The sequence below is a fragment of the Arthroderma uncinatum genome (assembly GCF_011692745.1).
Source record: "Arthroderma uncinatum strain CBS 119779 chromosome Unknown scaffold1, whole genome shotgun sequence".
NCBI classification, from domain to species: domain Eukaryota; kingdom Fungi; phylum Ascomycota; class Eurotiomycetes; order Onygenales; family Arthrodermataceae; genus Arthroderma; species Arthroderma uncinatum.
In genome coordinates, this window is record NW_022983863.1 from 529,780 (window position 1) to 552,647 (window position 22,868).

At 49.1% G+C, this 22,868-nt stretch overlaps 8 protein-coding genes across 8 annotated transcripts; 4 read left to right on the forward strand and 4 right to left on the reverse strand.

Annotated features, from left to right (window-relative positions):
* Positions 1-130: 130 nt before the first annotated feature.
* Positions 131-1,472, reverse strand: GIQ15_00163 (uncharacterized protein; the record flags this gene model as incomplete). Its single annotated transcript, XM_033547580.1, has 2 exons — positions 131-255; positions 347-1,472. 2 exons carry the CDS (start codon positions 1,470-1,472, stop codon positions 131-133), a joined length of 1,251 nt encoding a protein of 416 aa, XP_033408531.1.
* A 329-nt stretch (positions 1,473-1,801) lies between these two features.
* Positions 1,802-4,278, reverse strand: GIQ15_00164 (uncharacterized protein; the record flags this gene model as incomplete). The annotated part of the gene is made up of 3 exons (XM_033547581.1): positions 1,802-3,816; positions 3,886-4,055; positions 4,136-4,278. The coding sequence occupies 3 exons, from the start codon at positions 4,276-4,278 to the stop codon at positions 1,802-1,804; spliced, it is 2,328 nt and encodes a 775-aa protein (XP_033408532.1).
* Positions 4,279-4,657: 379 nt separating this feature from the next.
* On the forward strand, positions 4,658-5,914 carry GIQ15_00165 (cell division cycle protein 123; the record flags this gene model as incomplete). Its single annotated transcript, XM_033547582.1, has 2 exons — positions 4,658-4,673; positions 4,827-5,914. 2 exons carry the CDS (start codon positions 4,658-4,660, stop codon positions 5,912-5,914), a joined length of 1,104 nt encoding a protein of 367 aa, XP_033408533.1.
* Positions 5,915-6,102: 188 nt separating this feature from the next.
* On the reverse strand, positions 6,103-7,260 carry GIQ15_00166 (3,2-trans-enoyl-CoA isomerase,Delta(2)-enoyl-CoA isomerase; the record flags this gene model as incomplete). The annotated part of the gene is made up of 3 exons (XM_033547583.1): positions 6,103-6,739; positions 6,807-7,109; positions 7,175-7,260. 3 exons carry the CDS (start codon positions 7,258-7,260, stop codon positions 6,103-6,105), a joined length of 1,026 nt encoding a protein of 341 aa, XP_033408534.1.
* A 2,080-nt stretch (positions 7,261-9,340) lies between these two features.
* Positions 9,341-10,323, forward strand: GIQ15_00167 (66S preribosome component MAK16; the record flags this gene model as incomplete). Its single annotated transcript, XM_033547584.1, has 3 exons — positions 9,341-9,402; positions 9,469-10,088; positions 10,268-10,323. 3 exons carry the CDS (start codon positions 9,341-9,343, stop codon positions 10,321-10,323), a joined length of 738 nt encoding a protein of 245 aa, XP_033408535.1.
* A 564-nt stretch (positions 10,324-10,887) lies between these two features.
* Positions 10,888-11,667, forward strand: GIQ15_00168 (uncharacterized protein; the record flags this gene model as incomplete). Its single annotated transcript, XM_033547585.1, has 1 exon — positions 10,888-11,667. The coding sequence occupies one exon, from the start codon at positions 10,888-10,890 to the stop codon at positions 11,665-11,667; it is 780 nt and encodes a 259-aa protein (XP_033408536.1).
* Positions 11,668-12,354: 687 nt separating this feature from the next.
* GIQ15_00169 (phospholipid-transporting ATPase 1) lies at positions 12,355-16,249 on the reverse strand (the record flags this gene model as incomplete). Its single annotated transcript, XM_033547586.1, has 2 exons — positions 12,355-14,339; positions 14,392-16,249. The coding sequence occupies 2 exons, from the start codon at positions 16,247-16,249 to the stop codon at positions 12,355-12,357; spliced, it is 3,843 nt and encodes a 1,280-aa protein (XP_033408537.1).
* A 672-nt stretch (positions 16,250-16,921) lies between these two features.
* Positions 16,922-22,390, forward strand: GIQ15_00170 (COPII coat assembly protein SEC16; the record flags this gene model as incomplete). Its single annotated transcript, XM_033547587.1, has 2 exons — positions 16,922-21,770; positions 21,825-22,390. The coding sequence occupies 2 exons, from the start codon at positions 16,922-16,924 to the stop codon at positions 22,388-22,390; spliced, it is 5,415 nt and encodes a 1,804-aa protein (XP_033408538.1).
* Positions 22,391-22,868: the final 478 nt, after the last annotated feature.

Sequence of the window (22,868 nt, forward strand, 5' to 3'; positions counted from 1 at the left end):
ACAAAACTCCATTAGTGTTAACTGAAAGACAGAGGAGGTTGTGGGGTTGGCAATCCAAAAATATCCGTATGTAGTAAATTGGGCAAAATATATGACAAAATTCCTTGCAGCTTTTAATTATTGTCAAGGATTACTGTTTCGTGACTTGAACAATGTCACCAATGGCAACCTCTTCAGATTCGGCAGCAGCTTTCTTCGCAGCCTCATGTTGCTGAACCTTGTAGGACTGGTATCTTAGAGCAAGTATGATCATGCCTAAAGGTAGTTATTAGCAATGTCACCATACGAACGTATTTTAGCCGAAAATATTGAGGGAGTAGGAACTGAGGGTAGGGGGGCTCCTCACTGGCGCTAGTAGCAATGGCGATGACGGCCCTGCGAGTAAGAACCCATCTAAGCCCTTCCACTTCGCTCTTTCCATCACTATTAAGAGATACCGTGATCTGATAGTTCAATTCTTGAATTTCCGTGTCAATTGACCGCTGTAGTTCCCTGGTTGAAATTTTCTGGTTGTTGAACATTTCTTTCAAGTCATCCTTTAAACCAGCCAGGTCCTGTGTCAGGCGCTGGGTCAAGATATCCAACTCATGTTGTATCAGAGCACGTCGGGTGCGTTGAGATTGTATTTCGGTATTCCGGGATGTTTGAATAGAGTTTTGTAGTTCAGAGCATGCCGCTCGGAAAAGATAAATCTCGTTCTCGAAGTCAGACTTGGATATGAGCCTCCCGCGGGTAGTCTCAAGATTTACCGCCAGTAATTCGTGGATCGACTTGGCTATTGAGATTGATTGTTCTTCTGTGAAGCCGCCTTTACTCAAGTCCTTCACTAGAGTATAGGTATCGAAATGATGGACGTAAGGGTTTGGACTAGGCGGAGGCTTGTGCCCATGGACGTGAATATAAGGCTCCATTGCATTGGCTTGGGGGTGGTCCGTATCCTTTTGGGATTCAGATCCTGACATTTTGTACACAGAGCCTAGGTCGTTCTGTGATGGAGTATCGCCAACGCTACCGCCAGATCCGATCTCAATTAGGCCAGGCGGTTCACTGTGTTCAACACTCCCATCATGGCCCTTTTCTGAAGCTAACCCGGCGGCCGCATCTTTAGGATGGGCCTTATCGGATGGCTGAGCTCCGGTATCAGATGCGCTTTGCTTAGGGGGCGTTTTTGAGGTGTCGCCAGCAGCTTTATCCACCTGTGCTTCTCTCTGCTCTGCATCTTCTTTTGAAGTCGGACGTTGATCAGACCCTGCGCCATCCGCGGCGGGTTCAGAGGGTCGCAGTCGTGGTTCTACAGCCGGGCCATAACGCTTTTGAAAGCGGGTGTCTTGTTCACATGCGCGGCTTGAGTGTAGCCCCGCGGAATGGGTTCTCTGCGCTGGACAACGAATCGATCGATAGGTAGTTGGCTCGCATGCTCGTACAGACCGCAGGAGGTTCGGATAGAGAAAGGGAAGCCTCTGATGTGCCATTTTGATGTCGCGATAATGTAAACATTAGTTGGAGTGACAGGCATTAAAAAGTGCCGATATCAACAGGAATTATCCATCACGTGACCGGAGGTAGATCAAGAAGAAACGCCAGAACCCCTTAACTATACATCCTGTTACTCTGCTGCTCAGAAGACTCAGCATTGGAAAACCAAAGACGACATATTTGAACTGTGGTAGTCACTCAAAGCTTACTAGAAAGGGCTATGAGCAGCGTTGGCAGCGTTTATTCAGCCTGACAAAATTTTTAGAGTGAGACTATCGACTTGAACCATGAAAAATAATTTAAGTATATGTATATATGCCCTCTATTAACATCCAAGTAACCCGAATAGAAGCTGGGTTCGCTCCCAGTATGCATGTGATCTCTTCCTGAGAGTTTCCATCATTTCCTCCCCGAGCTCCAAATCCTGCTCAAGGATAGTGGTCGAGCTGCCTGAACCAGCAGGGCTTGATTTTCCTGTGGGTGCCGCCTTGAGTCCCATTGCATTGTCTAGGTACAGCATATCAAACAGATATTGTATTTGGCAATCCCGTTCGATGGGTGACTTCGTGGCACTTTGTTCCGGCTCCTGCTCCTCCACCCCATTCTCGGAGGAGCTGGTTTTAGCCTTGTCCGTGTCGTCTCCAGAGCCGGTATCAAGGGGCATGTTCAGTGATTTCTTAAACTCCCTTTTCAAGGCAAGCACAGCACCAGGATTCCATAAGTCTGCCCCTAGGCCATCCATTGCAAGTACGAGCTTGCGTATTAGTTTGAATGCCGCCGGAGATGGTTGGACTGGTAGCTCTGGCTTCCCTTCCCACAGTGTCCTTCCAGGGCATCTCAGGGGGTTCTCACAAGGCTTCAACTTCATCATATATGTTGAAAGTTGGGACACGATGTCCACTGCAACAATATCGTGCAAACCCGGTACAATTTCCAGTGCAAAGTGTTGCTGGTTCCCTTTGAATAGCTCATTCGGTATCTTGCTTTGAATTTCACGAACAACGCGGATTAGGAATACGGCTTTGGATGCTTTCTGTGGATCGGAAAGTTCACTCAACACACTAGATAGCGTGTCTTGCAGCGATGAGAAGCCTCTCTCAAGTGACTTTTGATGCTCTTCTTCAAGCAGAGCAGGGTTATGCTCCCTCAATATTCCATTTATGTGATCTATAACATCCTCATCGCTGTCGTCTTCAACCATATCCTCCCAGTTCTCACTTTTCATACCGTTAATTAAGCCGGCTCTGGTTTGAATTGCATGGAGCCAACCTTGGTATAATTCCAAAATTTTCAGGACATTAGCTTCTCTGCCTAGGGTTCTGTTGACGATCTCCTCCTTGAAGTTAGCTGCACCCTCGGAGAAATCAAGAGACGCAAGCTTTGGGTCCCAGAGGAGCGACTTTTCCTTGTTAATTTTCTCTACCGAAGGGATGTCGTTGATGATGGATGTGATCTCTTTTCCAAGGGAGACGAGCCCTTCGGATTGGCCCCTGAGAATCGAGATTAGCTGGTGATTTATTATGTCCTGTAAACCCTCCAGTATTTCTAGGTTTGAATGCGTGCGCGTTGAAGTCTGAACCAGTAACCACGACTCTAACAGTTGTCTTCGCAAATCCAAGATATCCCCAAAATCACACAAGCCTTCCAGTTTCAACTTCGCTTGTGAGGAGAATATTTTGAATGTATCTTTGGACCACGTTTTTAGTTGTCCATCCCTTTCCGATTTGGGGGTCTCGTTATACTTAATCCATGGAGTAAAGTGCTGAATATCTTGCAGTATCCAGGGCTTCAAGACATCAATATTAAGCTCGCCCAGCCGCAGAATTTCCGGGTCGCTAAGAAGTGGTTGAGTCGTCAACTTTTCTAGCACTACTGCCAAGGGTCCAGATAGTAGGTGGTCGGTCTGTCGTAGAGTTTGCAGGTACAACTTGAGGGCAAGTAGAATTCCGTTTTTCTGAGAATCCTGTACTATTTGCTGGCCGATGGCGTGCTTTCGTACCTCACAGAAATGGCGTACCGCATCGTTCGAGGACGAGCTTGTAGCTAGGCAAAAGGTAGATAATGCTTCTATAAGCCTATCTGTGGTAGTGTTCACGGCAGCCAGACGTAGTTTCACTCGGCTCAGCAACGTTCCCCGGAGAGCTGCCAGACTCTTCTTCAGGTTGTCCACGTATGGGGGCACACTCTCACTCTGTGAAAGGGCCTTCAGGAGGAGTCTCGATATCACCAGCAGCTTCGCGGCAAGTACTATTGAACCGCGATTCCGGATTATCTTTACAACTGAGTTGGTGCAGTTTCTGAGGAGAGATAGGTGGGCCGTAAGCAGTCGTCCGTCACTAACTATTCAAGCGTCAGCCGCATTATACTCCGTACAGAGCAGATAAGTCCACCGAGCAATTCTCCTCTCACCTGTCTTAGATCCACCGTTATTTGAATCGTTCGTGTGGTCAGTCTTCTTAGTTATAGCCCGAGGATTGCATCGTCTGCCAATGCTAGACAATGTAGATTCAACCTGCTGTATATCCTTATTCATGTCCACGATGGTCTGCGCTGTTCCGAGAAGCTCCCGATACTTGACACTTCCAGTATAGCCGTACATTAGCAACGCTCTCATTGCGTATATAACCAGCGACACAAGTTCTCCGAAGCGCAAACATACCCAACGAGTGACCTCAGCTTGTCCCTGTTGCTTTCGGCATCCCTGCGGAGTTCCTGTTCGGCGCGCCGTACAGTCGGGATGGGGAACTGAAACGCCTCCTCCCACGAGTTGAGGGTGATCGCATCTGGTATATCCGCCGCCATCGTGGTGACCGGTCTGATGCGCCTGTCTCAGGCTTCCCCAGCTGGCTCATCGACTTTGGCTTCGCTGTCAACTTCTTGATATCCGTCAACATTGTATCATCACGTGATGTGACGTACCTTTCGAGCGCTAGCACCAATCGGAGTTTCGAGGGCTTCGGGATGCGTCATAGGAAGAGATCAAGGGAATTTTTTTATAGGGAGGACATTTGTTGAATGGAACTGTCTTCGTCGGCAGGTTACAGAAGACAGACGAGAACTTATTCTTTGCTGGCCGATTGCACCATGGCTGCCCCTCCTACAGGCCAAACTGCCCCGCCATCACAGAATTTACTGGCGTTCCCTCCGTTAACTAGGTCGCATATACTCCATTGCTCATATCATGAATGGTATTCTCTGTACGTGGTATATCTATCTTTATGGCTTGATACTTGGATAAAACTAATCAGAGTATGATAGATATCGGTCTATATCCCCGAAAGCTCGTCTGATTCGGCTCTCGGAGCCATTTATAAACTATATCAGGGCCGATGGGATAATTCTTCCGCCAGATGAAAACAGCCTGGAGATTTCAGATGACGACAGCTGGACCGTGTCTACATCCGAGGAGGACAACAACTCAGATCAGGACGGGTCTGACGCTGAGGATGATACCTATGACCCGTCACGAGAGTGGCCGGACGTGCATGCTGAGGTGATAGCCAAGATCACAGAACTGGGTGGTCAAGTATCCCCGAAGCTCAATTGGAGTGCGCCGCGCGATGCAAAATGGATACTAGCGACGAACGATATGCAATGCAGGACGGCTAATGATGTCTACCTGCTACTTAAGAGCAGCAACTTCATGAATCATGACCTTGATCATGCGTTTGACGGCTGTGTCCCTGAGCCTGAGCAAGAACAAAAGGACACCTCTACCCCAGATCAACTGTCAATTCCTTATCACCTTGTGCTACGCAAATACTTCAACGTCAATACCTCACTCGAATTTCGGTGCTTCGTCCGCCATCGACAACTGATATGTCTCTGCCAGCGTGACCTAACATATTATGACTTCTTATCTGATATGCGAAATGATCTACTCAGGGTGATCCAGTCATTCTTCGACCAAAAGCTTCGTGATACCTTCCCCGACCCAGATTTTGTATTCGATGTCTACGTCCCTCCGCCATACAACCGGGTATGGCTAATTGATATTAATCCTTTCGCCCCAAAGACAGATCCCCTCCTTTTCTCCTGGCAGCAAATACTTAGGATTGGCCAAGAGGTAGAACGGAGCATGAATGTCAATGGCCAAAGTAGTGACATTGAAGAACAGGTTGTTCGGTTACATATAGGCGACCAAACCTCATCCTCCGTATCAGAGACACATGCCTCTCTAGTAGAGGATGAAGGAGATAATGACGAAGACTCCGATATTGAGGAGGTCTCTGAGCTGCCGTTGTTTCTTCTCCTGTCTGGGGGAAACCCTGCTGGAACGAACATGAATGCCGCTCAATATTCGGCGCACAAGCTTCCAAAAGACGTAGTTGACGCCTCCAAGGGAGGTCCTGCGGGAATGAGTGAGTTTCTTGGGCAGTGGAAAGACATACTTGAGGGGAGAATACAGCCGGATACTAGAGACGACAATGATGAATAGCGATGGAGAGAGGAAAACAAGTATGTACTAGTATACCTCAAGAGTCGAGCTAACTGATTTATTATGTACATGATTCATAAATAGGCCCTCTAATCAGAAAATATATATATAAAAGGGGAAGTGTAAAAACAAGCCAGGTTGCCGCCCAAACGTTTGCTCTAGGATAGTATGAAATAGCAACATCTAGTCTATAGCTTATGTCTCTTCTGGCCGGAAGCAATCTTCATAAACTCGGCCTGTGGGATGCCCAGTTCAAAGCGCTCTAGGCCTCCGAAAACCTCGCGGACATTTTGCCTATCCAAAACATCTCGGTCTGGTGCGCCGATTAAAGCCTTAATCTTCAACAAGCTGTCCTGGTTCAGGTGTGTTCCCAGGGTCATATCGATTTCGTGCAGAACCATCTTCAGGAAGCCATCCGAGTCGTCTTCCTTGCCGCTTGGAGAGGTGAAGATCTTGTTTACGAATCCGGTCTGCAAGAGCTCCTTTGACGAGATACGTTTGCTCATGATAAGAGCCTCCTTGGCCTTCGCGATCCCCATCCGTCTAACGAACGCATGGCTGGATGCTCCCTCCGTGACCAACCCGATGGAGGAAAAGGGTGTGAGAATATAGGAGTGAGGAGTGGCATAGATGAAGTCTCCGAACGCGGTGAGGGCAGCGGAAAAGCCGACGGCTGGTCCGTTAAGTGCGACAACCAGGATCTTTGGATGTGTGTAGAAGGTATGTGTAAGATCGATGTTATTGGCGACGAATCCTTGAACGACGTCTCGGCGTCCATCTATGTTATCACTTTCTTCAGAAAAGCTTCGTACGACGTCCGCGCCCCTGGATTAAAAGTTATGTTAGAATCGTTGGATCCCTAGATGTTTACCGGCAAGGGTGGTTCACTTACGCCGAGAAGAAACGGCCGTTCCCTGTCAGGACTGTGATATAAATGTCATCTCGAGCGGCAACTTCCCGCATCTTTTGGCCGAGGAGATAGTAGTGTACGGCCGTCAGGGCATTGAGCTTCGATGGCCGGTTCAAGGTGATGATGGCTACACGGTCCTGGTAGGTGACGGTCACCTCGTTCGTTGGGTACGGCATCGTGAAAGAGGGTGTGCTGATCAAGTCGACAGACCTTGGAGACGGCAGAGACGAGGTAGTAGAGAGGTTATGGCGCTGTTCCTGGGAGATATTCGTGGCGTGTATAGGCCTATACTGGACAACTAGTCACTGGGCGGTCATATAAGAGTTCTGGAAAGACAACGGTTCACAAACGGCGAGGAGTGAAATGAGATAGCCGAAGGAATATTTATCGCCCCGCCTGTGAACTGCTGGAGCCTCGAAGACGAGGTCGACTCCATCTTCGACGGGTGGAAGAAGTTGAGATGGAGCCGAAAGCTGCGCGACCTCGGCATCTCCATCACGCCCCGTGAAGAAACAGCCGCGGCATCTTTCTGCGCATAGATGGAAGTAAACAGCGATGCAAGGTCAGATCGTATTCTCAACCTCCATACGATATTTATCTAGCTACTTATCGTATCCAGGAATGCAGCCCAGCGACGGTATTAATAACCTGGGAAGTTCTGATTCATCCGAGGCCGACGTTTCTGCTAGCTATATTTAGTTTAAGCTTAGATTTAAAGGCTGATCAATTGACAGGGTACAGTATTACATTATTTTGTCTATCTCATACAAATAGAAACAACATCATGATCATTAAACATTAAAGCGTGAGTCGCCACGGGGATAGCAGGTTCGTCTAGTAAACCAAGGGAAGGGTGTGAAAAATATCAGTCGACATCAAAGGCCATCTCTATCTCTCTAAAAGGGTCAGGGGTTCCGGATAACCCTCATCGTCTAAAGCATTCGTCGCTGGCTTAGGATGTTGCAAATATGTATTTATCGAGGCAGTTTTAGATCGGTCCGGTAATAACGATCGTTGGAATGTTGAAATTCGGGCGTGTTCTAGTAGAATTGTTGTTTTGTGAGTTATGCGCTGGTTCCATGTCACCTCCCTCTACCACTGGAACGCGCTCTGAGATATGGTTTGCAATATACGTGACCATAGATCCAATGTGGCCTGAACCTCTCCAGTAGCCCTCTTCACACGAGCTTGTCTCTGAGTGCTGTAAAAGGTCGCACATACGCCGAAACGGCTTCCGACATCCAATGCAGAAGAAGATGTATCCTTCGCTAGATGATAAGGGTCGAACAAATGCTGCAGCAAGTTCCAAAATATCATCATGTTCTATTCCGGATGAGCAGTTTCCGGATTCAAGGTGATTAAACATCGCTGAAAGAGTTGAAAAATCCTGAGGGCAACAGTAGCAAGTAACCCCACGAGGTCTATGTTTGAGGGCATGCTAAAGAGAATATAACCTGTTAGCTTTGTGGGTATATAGTGATCAGTATCTTGGGTTTAGCATACTCCATTAAGCTCGTGCGCGTTGGGAAAGTATTCACCACACGCAAGGCATAAGAAATGTCTAGAGGTATTATGTTGGCGTAATCCGATAGCTGAAGGGGCAAACCAGTGGCATGGTTCACAGTATAGGTGGAAGATTTCTAGATGACGCTGCAGGCTGTTGAAAGTCTCAAAGTCCCTCTTGTCCGGGCACAAATGGCAGACATTATGGTCAATAGAATATCCTATATGCAAGTCATAATATTTAGCTGAAGAATAGCTAATATGACATCTGTTGCAGAAGTGTCGCTTGCCAACGCGTTCCATATCCTCTATCAAAGACCTGGGGAGCTGCCTGCCGCCTTTAAGGTAGCAAGGATGTGCTGATTTGAAGGGCCTCTGTAGACTGCACTCGTGCTCTACACCACGAAAAGTAACAGAGACTGACCCGGTAACTCGTTGATTCCAGGTTCCTTTCACAGTACTGGAGAGCCAACGTTTCAATAAAAGAGTAAGACGCGTCTAATCAGGAATTAGACAGGTTTTTTGTAAGAGAATAGCAAATCCAAGGTGTCAGAGTGAAGAGTGAGAGTGAGAGTGTTAACAGGCCAAGAGACTCTAGTTATCACTTGTGAGCTTATCAAGCTTCACTTTCATGGAAAGTCCCAGCATTGAAGATGGCATATGCTAGGTGACGGAGATTTCCAGGAGAAGCCATAGCACGTCAACTGAACTATGGCCCATGGATATAATATAACCAGATATTGGTATTTTATGACTATTAGAGAGCATCCCGTACAATGAATCAAAAGATGGACCTTTTACTCCAAGCCTCCTGATATAAATTGCATCCTCGAAGCGTTTTTGGTCGTTGAACCGAATATAAAACGGCATGTCACGTGACCCTAAGCTAGAGACGAAGAAAAAATTATCTTTTCTACCCCAAACTGTAATCGAGAAATCAAAGAGCTTCGAATTTCCCCGATCTTGTACAGCAGACCAACTCGGGGTTGATCCTGGGTTCTTAGACTGCCCTGATGGCTTCAGACGAAATTGTCTGGCAGGTGATTAACCAGCAGTTTTGCTCCTACAAACTCAAGTATGTATATCTTGTTTTCCTCGCTTGATTGATTCTTGAAATTTTTTTAACGATTTGCAATTATAGAACCGACAAGGGCCAAAATTTCTGTCGCAATGAATACAATGTTACTGGATTCTGCAATCGCCAGTCTTGTCCATTGGCAAACTCTCGATATGCGACCGTTCGATCTGATCCGAGCACTGGTGCTATGTACCTTTACATGAAAACAGCTGAACGCTCCCATATGCCTAATAAGTGGTGGGAGAAGATCCGGTTATCCTCGAATTACGCAAAAGCCCTCGGACAACTCGACGAACGCCTGATATACTGGCCCAAGTTTTTGATTCACAAATGTAAACAGCGTCTTACTCGACTTACTCAGGTTAACATACGGATGAAGAAGCTTGCCAAAGAGGAGGAGCGCCTGGGTGAAAAACTGGTTCCAAAGCTTGCTCCTAAAATAAGGAGACGAGAGGAGACGAGGGAACGAAAAGCAGAAGCAGCCGCGAAACTCGAGCGGGCTATTGAGAGAGAGCTTATCGAGCGATTAAGAAGTGGAGCGTATGGCGAACAACCTCTCAACGTGCAAGAAAACATATGGAAGAAGGTTCTTAAGGGCCTTGAGAGGCAAGGAGAAGGCGAGCGTGACGAAGACCTCGACGAAGGGATTGAAGATGAACTGGAAGAGGAAGAAGAAGAAGAAGGTGTTGGAGAAGTTGAGTACGTCAGTGACCTTGACGAGGACGAAGACATGGAAGATTTGGAGGACTGGCTCGGTGACGATAGCGAAGACGCAGGCAGCGATGAGATGGACGACGACGACGATGACGACGAAGATGAACAGGATAGCAGCGACGAGGCCAGCGGTGAAGAAGACCGGAAGAAGCCTACAACTGGACCCAAGAGGAAACGGCCTGCACCGCCTTCCAGACCCCGTAAGAAGGGTGCACATGTTGAAATCGAGTACGAGACAGAAGCTCCAGCCAGGGAATCTCTTTTTGCATGAACATTGTACGGTTGGCTACAGAAAAGTGTTTTTTTTTTTTTTCTCACGGATGGTATCTGCATGGAGTTTGGGATCTGCTAGGCGAATGTCTTTGTCTACGATGTTTATGTATAGGACTTTAAGTATTTTAGTATCATTCGAATACTCCGTATTGAACGCATAGAAGTCGGATTGCTGCTTTATATCTGTTATTTCACTATCAATTTATCTTAACGCTGGCCAACTGTATAAACGCCTGACCATGTGACAGGGGATGAACGTTAAGGCATCTCGGTCTTGTAAGGACTTCAACTTTCCCCATTGGTTTGTTTCATGCTAGAACATCTAATAAGAGCCGCATAAAGTTGATATTCAAGCTTCTCCTGCTTGAATTCAATTCCCAGCCTCTCTCAAATACAACTTGTCCTCTCCTAGGCGGACTGCCATCACCCCTCCACCCCTCGTCGGCCGTTTGACGGCTATTCCTCGTAACCGCTGCTCACGGTGCCGGTTTCACCATGGCGTCTTACTTCTCATCCATAACGTCGATATCTAATCTCAGCACCCGCTTCACCTCTCTACGCCGTGCCATATCCTCTGACGAAACCGACGACCCTGAAAACGAGGATCTCTCACACATCTCCAACGTCCTACGAGCATACTACACCGAGAAGGGCCGTGGATTGCCTCCCTGGTTACCCCCAGACAAGAAGTCAGCAGCCACTACTCCAGTCATTGCGACGACCCAGGCGTCCTTTCAGGGCTATGGAGGTACACCGTCCCAGCCTGGGGGTCGTGGAGGTGGTTTAGGAGACCTATGGGACGATTCGGGACGATCGCAACAACCACAACAAGCTACAGGAAGTCTTCGTGCTGGTCGAAGCCAGAATAACATGATAGGCCACCAAAATTCGATACCAGCGTGTCTGAAACCCTCTCCGAACAGCTTACCACACCGTCCGGCCACCGCTGGCTTGAGGTCCCAGGGCGGGGCTTATGACCGCACGCCTTCACCAAGTGCTGGAGGTCGTTCTCAATCCACAGGCGGCGCAAGGCCTCTTCCTAGTCAACGCGCTGGGTCATATCAAACTTCTTCCGGTGCGCAACTATCACGTCCAGAGGGGATGGATCGAACATTATCTGGCGCTTCAGCACAGGACAGACTTCGTGCCCGGCTGCATGGGGGAGGCAGTAAGCCTCCTTCCTTTGGGTCTAACAATTCGTTTGATTCTGGCTCAGGTGACGGAGGAGGGTATTCTAGATCTCCGGCACCAGGCCAGCGTGGTGGCTATCGATAGCTTAGCGATACTTAGGGAGAATGATATCAAGAGGAAGAAGGCATAAAAGCCGTGTCTTAGACATGCCGGCTCGTTTCTCAGGAGTTTTGGTTGGAATTATGCATTATTCTCTTTTCTCTCATTTATTGGCATCTTATTTATTTGTTGAAGCTTTATTCCCCCGCCTCGATCATTTTAATCATTATCCATGGTGCCTATTATGTATATACCAACCCATCCAACGTGAAGCACCAGTGTTCACGACGTGCCGTCAGCCGTTAGCTCCCCTATAAACAATATGGCGTTATGGTGTCTTCGATGTCCTAAGTCTATTTTGCTCCAATACTAGTTCATACATTCGTGAAAATAATAGCTGGGATTAAGAGACAGGTTTCAGGCCGGGTATATTTAACAGGACATTATTATGGAGTAAAACGAAATCTACAAATTTATCATGCGAACACCCATGCTCGGTATCATACACCAAAAAGTGCGCCGGTCCAAATCACGGTAATGTAGTATATAAAATGCCAACCCAAACAGATATCATAATCGCGGAAAGGTGTATAAAGCAAGGAGAAAAGCAAGGAGAAAAGCACAAGGAAAGGTAAAAAAAATAAAAAAAATAAAAGCGAGGACCGAACGCGCCGATAGATTAGACCCTGAGAAAATATAACTCGATATATGGATGTTTCCGGGCTGCCACGCTCACCCACGCACTTTGCGATAGCTCGGGGGGCTCCAAGTGCGGCTGATCAACTTCACAGCCCAAACTGGTATAAGTGAGACGGCGCAGATAGCACATACTTTCCATGCCCAGCCCCATGTAATAACGTACGCGAGATCGTAGTAATCGCCGAGGAACGGGACGGTGGCACCGTAAACAATAGCGGTGCCCACAATGCACATTATCATGACGGGATGCCATGTGGTGATAGAAACAGCAACCATAATGAGCTCATTCAGCACTAGGGAGGTAAATGAGACGCTGACTAGTCGAGGACCTGTGATTTCGCCAACGAGGATTTGCGCAAGGCCTTCGATCACGGCGCCCTGATACACGGAGACGAGAACCCATGTAAAGAAAGATCTATAGCTTAGGCTTTTTCCGGATTTCAGCTCTTTGTATAGTTCTGGATAGAGGTTTGCTAGACCCTCGTCGACATCGCGGTCGAGGACCAAAGAAAATACTGGAGCGTTGGTGTAGATTGTTGCATATCCCACAAGGAGCCAATTGATAAACAATCCCTTGGGGTCAAAGTGGCTTGCAATGCTAAACATAGTCTGGCATGCACTGATGATCAGACCACGATGCATAACGAACTGAGCCAATTTTGCTGATCTCTTGTATGAGTTGCGGCCGTGCCAGAATAGCAGCTTCGTAAGATGGTGGAAGTGCGTTATACTGAAATCGGCAGCAAGAGAAGCCTGTCGACCTTCTTTCCCAACAATTCCAATACCGACATCCGCAGCTTGGATCATAGACACATCATTACCGCCATCCCCTATACAGCAAATGCGCTTTTTGGTGTGCTGCCGAATCAGGGTAGCTATTTCGGCCTTTTGCATCGGAGAACAGCGACAAGCGATGACTGCCGGAAGGCGTACAGCGAGGGTTATAAAAGGTATGCGAAATTGAGAAAGCATTAAACCGAGTGATTCACCGTCAATCAGTAGACATGATTCGGTCTTGTTGCGGAGGAAGTCTAAGGCGTCATTTGCTGCATCCATATCTTTCAGTTTCGTAACTGTATTGATCACCTGGCCACGAGAGACAAGTTTGGAGGATACTGCAACACAACGTGCGGTTTCAACCTTGTCTCCAGTAAGCATCCAGATTTTAATGCCAGCATTTCTAAGCAGCTCAAGAGAGGGCTTCACATCCTTCTGCAGTTTGTCTTCAACACCTGTAACGCCCAACAGCTCGAGGTCCCGCTCCAAGTAGTCTTGTGCTACTGCTGCCATTAGATTGTCCCTATCGTTGAGAGACATGGATGCCTCCTTATAGCTCTTAGAAAATTCATGGTACTGTTCAGGGGAGAGCTTCTTCCTCCCCACAACCAATGTTCGTAGACCTTCGCGGGCCATGTTTGCGGTCTCCTCATCAAGCCAGTCATTTGCTGCCACTATGGACGACATCACTGTGTCAGCACCCTTCTGGAAGAACCAAATCTCGCCTTGAAGTTGCGGTGGGCAGCCTTGGTGTTGATCTGAGGAGAACTTAATTATGATTCCCATTCGTTTACTCTCGGACGTAAATGGAAAGACATCCAGAATTTTGGCTTTGATCGATACACCACCAGTGCCAGTCACGTCGAGAACAATCGATTTCCTATCCCGATGAGACAGTTTGAGCCCAACCTCCTCTGTATATTTAACAATGGCGATCTCATCTGGTGAAGAAGCCTGGTAAGTCGTTACTACTTCACCATCTTCTTCCTCTTTCGTTGGCGTGACGTTGTGGCAGAGGGCAAGGGCTAGTACCAAATCCCTGACTCGCGAACTTATTTCACGTCTTGTCCTAGTTGCTGGACCCGAACCTGGTTGGGTAGAGGGATTATTAGATGGTAGCAAATCGGTCCCACTTGCGTGTCCGGTTGCTGAAAAGCCCTGGCGGACAAAGGAAGCAACCTCCTCCATTGCTTCGTTAGCATAGGACACAGTGCCAACATGGATCTTTTTAAGTTCCATCTCTATTTCAGTGTTAGCTATGGACCAGAACGTGTCTAGGGCTGAGACGCTTACCATTTTGAGTCAAGGTACCCGTTTTATCAGATAGGAGGTACTCAATCCTTCCGAGGTCTTCTGGGATCGTGCTCGTGCGCACAATTGTGCCAGGTATTCCCTTGTCTCTCTCGATAAATCTTCCATACACCGTTTTCGCCATGTCAAGGTTCACTCGTAGACTCATGGGGATAATAGTTGAGAAAAGAATAAGATAGATCATAATGGCAATGTACCACTCCTTGTCGTTTGTGGGTTCAAATCCTTCTAGGGCGACAAGAATCACGGACAAAGATAGGGTCACAACACATAGAATCTTTGTTAGGCTGTTTATTTCATGTTCGAGGAGCCCAACCTTTGAACGGGATGCAGAGGTTGACAGGGCAGACCTTGTCTGTGATCCTGTATAGATAACGGCAGCATAAGTCGTTGTATTGGATGCTAGGACAGTGTTCGCCCAAGCAGCATTGTCAATACTCAGTGGAGCAGCCTGGGGCTGTGATAGCTGTTCATCCTGCTTCCCGCTTCCTTCAACCGCTGGATCATAGGGTTCAGATGGAAGCAGCGCTAATTCGACCTTCCCGACAAACTCGTTGACGTTTTTAGCTGGAGTGCTAGCAGTTATTCGTATTCTATTAAATTCGGCCAGTGGAAGACATTGTGTGAGTGGCGATGCAAGTCGGAGCTTCCAGTCCGTTTCACCGTCTAGCTGATCGGTTCGAATGAAAGTCTCTGCAGAACTAGCTGCCTCTATAGACGCATTCGTTTGGCCATCCTGGGCGGCACCGGGAGCTTCGTCTTCTCGCCCAGCATCGTCGACGGGGTTGTACTCAGCATCGCCTTGGGGACTTGGTGCCGAGTCCTGCCCCTGTGCGTCAGTGGGTATGGATTTTAGTATAACGACATCGGCAGGGAGGCGCCGGTCCTTCCCAACTTTCAAAATGTCGCCAACCTTGAGATCGCGGGACTTCTTTGTGATTTCCACTGGTTCAGGCCATCCAGGGGTTTGGCTTTTTAGAGCCCCGCGGTGGGAGGCTCGTGACGATCGGTCAAATGACATCACATTGTATTCCTCCGAGTTTGCTTCAGCATCCCTTCGGCGACGGGAGATATCGTCCAGCGCTTCTTTGCTAAGGGAGATCAAAACGACGAACGAGAGCGGTGCAATGTATGATGATATGTAGCCAATCCGTAGAATGGGAATTGTCTGAGATAGGGCCACAACAAGGAAGTAGATGTTGAAGAAGAAGGAAAACTCGTTGTATAGGGTACGAGGGAGGAAACTCCATGGGGTATATTTGGCGTTCGAGACAACGTTTGGCGGATAGCGTGCTTTCTGCGACTGGCCAACGAATATTTCCCGAGGAGGTACTTTGTTGGCAGAATTGTCGGATCCAGTCCTCCTTTTTAGCCGATCAAATACTCCTCCTTCTCCGCGATCGCTGTTGAAGGCTGGAAGTCGAAACCTGGACCGCAAGCCCGAGCCAGCTTGACCGGACGCCTGTTGAGACTGCTGCCTCCGTTTCCCTGCTGTGAGAAGAGGTGCATCATCATCCGCCGAGCTCGTCGTTCCACGGGTAAGGTGAGCCTCTTCGTGCTCCTGGTCGTAAAGCAGGCCGTCCAAGTCATCATGCTCGCCTTCATGCTGTCGAATGTCCCGTTCCCACGGCCGTTTGTGTGACTTCTGCCGTAGCTTTTTCAAGGAAACCGCGGGGCTATACCAATGCGAGCCGTCTGAGGTCCTCCGGAACCCGTCATTCTCACCAGATCTCGGGCTCGAGTGTACTCCGAGCTCCTCTAGTTCCAAATCATCGTCTTCGTCCAAAGAGGTTATCGAGGCCCGTCGATCAGGATGTGCCGAGTAGGAATGCGTGGGCATCGTGCTAGCCACTCAGTATTAAAAGGTATAATCGTCAAAACAAAAGGAATAAAGAGCCGTAAGACAGCGTCGGAGTTGCTATCTCGAGGGCATCATATCCTAGGGGTGCTCAAAATGGCCTTTCCCAAGCCATCAACAGCCCTTATAAATAGCCAAGCTGTCAGCCTAATGTCAGCCCAATAACGTAGATGAATCGTATATCACTCTAACACCGTCCAAACACCTCTGGACTCGCTGGTTGTTGTGTTTCCGTCAGAGACAGCGGCGTGTTTGAGGCATCAACATTCTATCTCTTCCTCCGCTCGTCATCTAGGTGGCTTCGACTCACGTGATGATCTCCCTTTTGTGGCGCGTGGTCCCGTGATCTCGGCCCGATGTTTCGCCGTCGCGCGTCGAGAAAGCCCGAAAGGAAAGCTGGCAAGATTTTGGGACTTCAACGTCGAAGCCTCGCCAGGATCCATCGACTCGCTGTCCATAGAAGCATACGTTCTTGGGACTGTGTCCTTGTCGCCATGGTCGGCATATGCATTTGAATTCAGCGTTGTTTGTTTCAAGCTCTCTTTCGTTTTCGTTTCTACATCGCAAAAAGTGAGTGGAAGGCCATACTCTTACGGGCCCCCTTTAAAGACCGCGATGCTGACGGAGTATCATGGTACAGGCTGATTCATGAACATGTCGGACGATTCAGTGCTCAGCCAGCCTGCCGAACCGGGTCTCACTTCTAGCCATCCAGATTCGCAGGAACCCTTATCCGTGCCAACGGAAAATATAGAATCAAAACTCCCTGTCGAGTCACTTACACCCCATGGCCACCTGCCCTCCGAGACCCAGGATGAGCCACAGGCCGCCGAGGCGACCGTCGAGCACTCAACCGGTGTCCCGGGACTAGATGATACCGCTGTCACCTCAGAACAATCTGAATTATTAACACTCTTGGAATCGGCAACTCCGCAGACATCTCAGCCAGACACTTCAGACGCTTCAAACGCTCCGGAAAATCCTCCTGCGGTAGAGGATACAACTCCGGCTCACTCTGAACTTCTCACCACCCTGGAGTCGGCCACTACAGAGAATCTTCAGCCAGACGCTCCAGAACACCCCCCAGTCGCCGAGGATGTAACTCCGGCTAACGTGGAATCGAACCAGCCTGAGGAACACCAAACAGTCGAAACTGCTGGAGAACAGGACAGGTTAATCCCAACGCCCACGGCCGCCGACATTCTCGCGCGCAACGATATCGTTTCAAGGACTAATTCGTTCCCTGCCTTCATTTCAAATGGTGAATCGGCCGAACACAACACCTCCGCTCTTGGACCGGATAATGTCGCTGAACCGCAGCAGGATATGGGAAACGATACCACCTATGCTCCTCCTGCGGAGCCTGAGGTTGTTTCAGAAGATCGACGCTCCTCGTATCCCTGGAATGATGACGCGCAAATGGAGGCTGAAGGTGAAGATTTTTTCAGCCAAGTTAGCACTCAGACGAAGCCAATATATATTCCTCCAGAATTTGCCGAGTCGAGGTTCGAGGAAGGCTTGCCGCTTGTGGACAACAGTAGCCAGGATGATGACTCGCCGATCCCACAGTCGAACCCGAATAAGCCCCTCGATTCCGTATTTGGAGAAGATACGGCAACGGAGGAAGATGGATTTTTCAGCTCCAATTCAGCTGCGGCAGAACGGTCGCCCAATGCACCCCCTGCGTTGCACCGAAAACAGACATCACAAGTGCTAAGTTCCTTAAAAATGGACGACACCTTTCAGGGAGACGACTCTCCTATCGAACGTTCATATGCTCAGGGACAGCAGTTCCCTGACTCTGGGGAAACCACGGATTCGAAGCATGATGCCGCCGAGCCGGCGAGCCTGGATGAAAATGACCTTGCGGAGCGATGGAAAGCAGAACTCGATGATGACTTACTTGATGATGAGCTACTCGACGACGATTTACTTGATGATGAAAATAAAGTGTCTGAACCCACCCAGGCTGAGCAACCCCCAGTTGCGGCACAGCGCTACGCTCCAAGCTCGTCAGGATACGCACCCCAGGCTGCTCCTGTACCGGCTTTAGTAAACCCCTACGCTCCACACCAGCCATCCTCTTCGTCGATGATCGAAGGCATAGCTCCCGCTATTTACGGGGAGCATGTACAGCCCATTAGCCCAGTTGGTGGATATGCAGAAAGTTTTTCGAACCAGTCAAAGGCTGGATATAAGTCTCCTTACGATTTACCCGATGATTTACAGCCAAAACGTCGCGTTATTGCACGTACAACATCTAATATCAGCCTGCCATTTCAACCCATGCCAGGCTCACGGCCTTCCAGCTCTTACAGTGCAGCACCTCCACCACTGGCGCCTCCAGTAGCATCCAATGCTGCGTATGTTCCTCCGCCTCAACCCTTGGCTCAACGCCCTGCCGCGAGCAACTTTTTTGAGGAACTTCCAGCGCCCGCTCGATCGAGACCATCTACAAGAGGAAGATATGCTCCTCAACCTGCGGAAACAGCCCCGGGACCCTCGATGATGTCGCCGCCCGCACAACAGCACAATGAACCTCAACCCCAGAGCCAATACCAATTGCAGCCACCTGCAAGAATGGACCCTTATGCGAATGTCCCATCCCCTGCTGGCCTAGGTGCCCCTAAGCCACAGCAGTATTCCGCGAAACCTAATGGGAAGCCAGCATCATCAGCCCGTTATTCACCTGCTCCCCCCCTATCTAGTAGTGCTCCTAGTCACTCGTATCTGCCCAACCACGCGGGCCCATACGCCGCAGGAATCACACTCCCGTTTCAACCCAGAACATCGAGTCCATTAGCACAGCACGATTCCAGCCATATTAGATCTCATGGCCAGCCAGAGACCCCTCGTGATAATAATTTTATCAACCATGAATCAGCACAGCTCTTGTCGCCTCCGAGCACCCATGGCGACTTTAACTCCAGGAATTATAGCCCGACAATGAACGCAGGCTCCTCTGCACAATCCAGCATGCCACCGCCTCCAGCCCCAGTACGGACGTCGCCGCCTCGTAGGTCACAAACCCAGTCCCCTGGGAAGCGGATATACAGTCAAGGGCAAACAGCAGCGCTACAGGACAGCTCTCAAAGACCTGCATCTGCTCATGCTCCTAGTGCTCCCGTGCCCACTGCTCACGCCCAACTTACTCGTGCTATGACCGTCGACTCGCATCCAGCGCCTGTACTCGAGTTCATTCCTCCAGCTGACAATCAAGCGCTTGATAATTTGGAACGTTGGAAAGGCGCTCCTATCGTTAAGTTTGGTTTCGGCGGTGTTTTGATTAGTTCATTCCCAAAACGAGTTCCCATGTATTCAACTGGCCAAATTGCCCCTCGCGTGAAACCCGTTCCTGGAGAGATCAAATTGCGTTCTATTAATGAGGCTATTCCTGAGCCGGCTGTGAAATTCCCTGGCCCTCTAAAGTCCAAATCTAAAAAGAAGGAAGTTATCACCTGGTTATCTAACATGATATCTAGCTTCGAACATGAGGAGCCGCAAGGCTTCGCGCAACTTACCCAGGCGGAGTACCAATCCAAGCAAGAAAAGATCCTGCTTTGGAAGGTCCTTAGGACACTAGTTGAGCATGATGGCGTTCTTCGAGGAACGCCGGAGGTTGAAAAAAGCCTTCGAGGGATTCTTTCGCCCATCACTCAGCAAGACGATCAACTAGCACCCACCATCGGCTCATCGAATGAGCTATTTGGCAAAGCAGAACCGGCCAATGTCAATCTTAATACAATTCAACATCATCTTCTCCTCGGGGAACGTGAAAAGGCTGTGTGGAATGCTGTTGACAATCGCTTGTGGGGCCATGCAATGTTGCTATCTTCGACTCTTAATCCATCGATCTGGAAACAGGTTGTTCAAGAGTTCATTCGTAGGGAAGTACGATCTGTTGGTGAAAATACCCAGTCACTTGCAGCTCTCTATGAAGTATTGGCTGGAAATTTTGAAGAAAGTGCCGACGAACTAGTCCCCCCATCTGCGCGGGCGGGTCTACAAATGGTAAACATGCGTACAGGTCAAGGGCCAGCAGGAAACGCCCTTGATGGACTCAACAAATGGCAAGAGACTCTGAGCTTGATTTTGAGCAACCGCAGCTCACAAGATGACCAAGCTATACTGGCCTTGGGCCGGTTGCTTTCGTCCTATGGAAGAATTGAGGCTGCACACATTTGCTTTTTAGTTGCTAGATCGAACGCCAACCCCATCTTTGGAAGTGTCGATGACCCAAATACTCATATTGTCCTCATTGGTGCCGACCATAAACGATATCCATTTACGTTCATGGCTGAGCCAACCTGCTGCTTGCTTACCGAAATATACGAATTCGCTACCTCCGTCTTGACAGCGACCCCGTTGCATGTCCTACCTCACCTCCAGGCTTTCAAATTACAGCATGCTTTGACTCTTGCCGAAACTGGCCACAAGACGGAAGCCCAACAATACTGTGAAGCTATTGGTGCGTTGCTGAAGGCGGCAGCGAAACTCTCGCCGCATTATAACCAGCGATTCTTCATAGAGTTAGAGGAGCTTTCAAACCGTCTCCGACAATCGCCTGGCGATGTGGCATCTTCCTGGATGTCGAAACCAAGCATGGAGAAAGTGTCTGGCTCGATGTGGGCGAAGTTTAACAGCTTCGTAGCTGGAGATGATGCAGGCCCTACTTCATCTGATTCTCCCAAGGCTCATGATGAGCAAGGCCCATTTGCGAATATCGTTGGCACACCACCAATTAGTCACTCGCCAGGTGGACCGGAATCGTACGGTTCATATTTCCCACAGCAGCAGCAGCAACAACCGGTTCCCATCCCTACCTCGAATTCTCGCTATGCACCCAACAATCAATACGCGCCTTTCTCCTCGCCGGATCAGCTTCGTGGTCGCCGTTCTCTAGACTCGCAACGCTCCCCCTCGCGTGGTGCAACAGGACGGTCATACTCCCAGAGGCGCCATTCACAGGATCCATCAACCACATTGGAAGGTAGCTACAACCCGATCAATGCCGGTCACGTTTATTCCCCATCAGGGATGGCGCCTCACGCCGCAACGCATTCTGCACCATTGCCCACGCACTCGTCCCTCGCTCCGGTTGAGGAGGCTAGCTCATCTCTAGCTCCAAGCACTACCTCAGAGAATGCTCCTGGCCTAGGCGTATCGGCGCCAGGTGCCAGTCCATTCCAGTCCGCTTACCAGCCAGGCAATAATATGTACACACCTCCCTCTCAGGGCTCCCTTGGGGGATATGAACCGCCGTCAGATGGCGGAGGATACCAGCCGCCATCTTACGAACCACCATCTTATGAAGCTCCTGCAGATGAACCAGAATCGGCTGAGAGTGAGCATTCTGAGGAGCAGAAACCTAAGGGTAAGAGCTTCATGGATGATGATGGCGATGATCATGTTGCCAAGGGCCCAGCAAATGGAGTGGAAACCGAGCGAGGCCGTAGGGATAGAGAAGCGGCGGAGCTTGTCAGGAAGGCCGCAGAAGAAGATGGTAAGCTTTGCCAAACATCATCAAGATATACAGTAACTAATCATTTTTTTATAGCCAAAAAAGCACCAGTAGACCCAAAGAAAGGCTGGTTTACGGGTTGGTTCGGGAAGCGAGACCCAAGCGCTTCCGGTGGCCCTATCCGTGCCAAATTAGGAGAACAGAGTTCCTTTTACTTTGACGAAGACCTTAAACGATGGGTCAACAAAAAGGACCCTGATAGTGCAACGGCAGCTGCACCGGTCTTGCCTCCTCCTCCCAGAGGCTCAGCGCCCGGCAGCCGGTCTGCCAGCTCTGAACAACGACCACCAACCTCTGCATCCGTTGCGAGTGCCCCCGATGCACTCCCTATCCCACTGGCTCGAGGATTGTCCGCGCAAGGCCCAAGTTCGCCGTACGGCTCGGCCCCTCCTACATCTTCATTGGGGGTGCCGTTCTCCAGTAGCCCTGGGCGCTCATTCTCTGCCGGAACTCCACCCACTGGGCCGTCTTCAAGGCCCAGCACTGCATTGAGCCATGCAAGTTCAATCGATGACTTGCTCGCAGCTCCACAGGCCAAAAAGGGAGGCACGCTCAAAGGTCGTAAGAAGGGTAGATATATCGACGTTATGGCAACGTCGTGAAAGACTCTTGCTTTTGATACTCCCTGAACCATGAACGGCCCATGCCTCGTGTGGTGTCTTCATTTAACAACTCCCTCCTACAAACCTCCATTTTTGTTTTCCTGATATCTCTCAGGCTCCTTTTATATCATCGACCTGGTGTCTGTTTTGCTTATTATGCGTTTCAATTCCTAATTTCTATTTGGCTGTCTTAGTCTGGAGGCAGTTTCTTGCTTCACTCAATACCCTTTTTTAATTACACATTTCCCTTGAGCAACTATAAAACCTTCTTGGCTGCGGCTACTTTTTCTTTCTTGCATGTATCTATTTCTGGTCTTAGTTGGCTGACGTGTACTTTTATCTTCACTATTCTTAATACATTATTAATCATTCTGCTCATATCAACGTTAGGCAGCATATGAATTTATATAATAAGTTAGACACGAATCCTCTCCTCCCATGCTCCCAGGAAGATAGACATAAAGGATAAGAGCGGTCT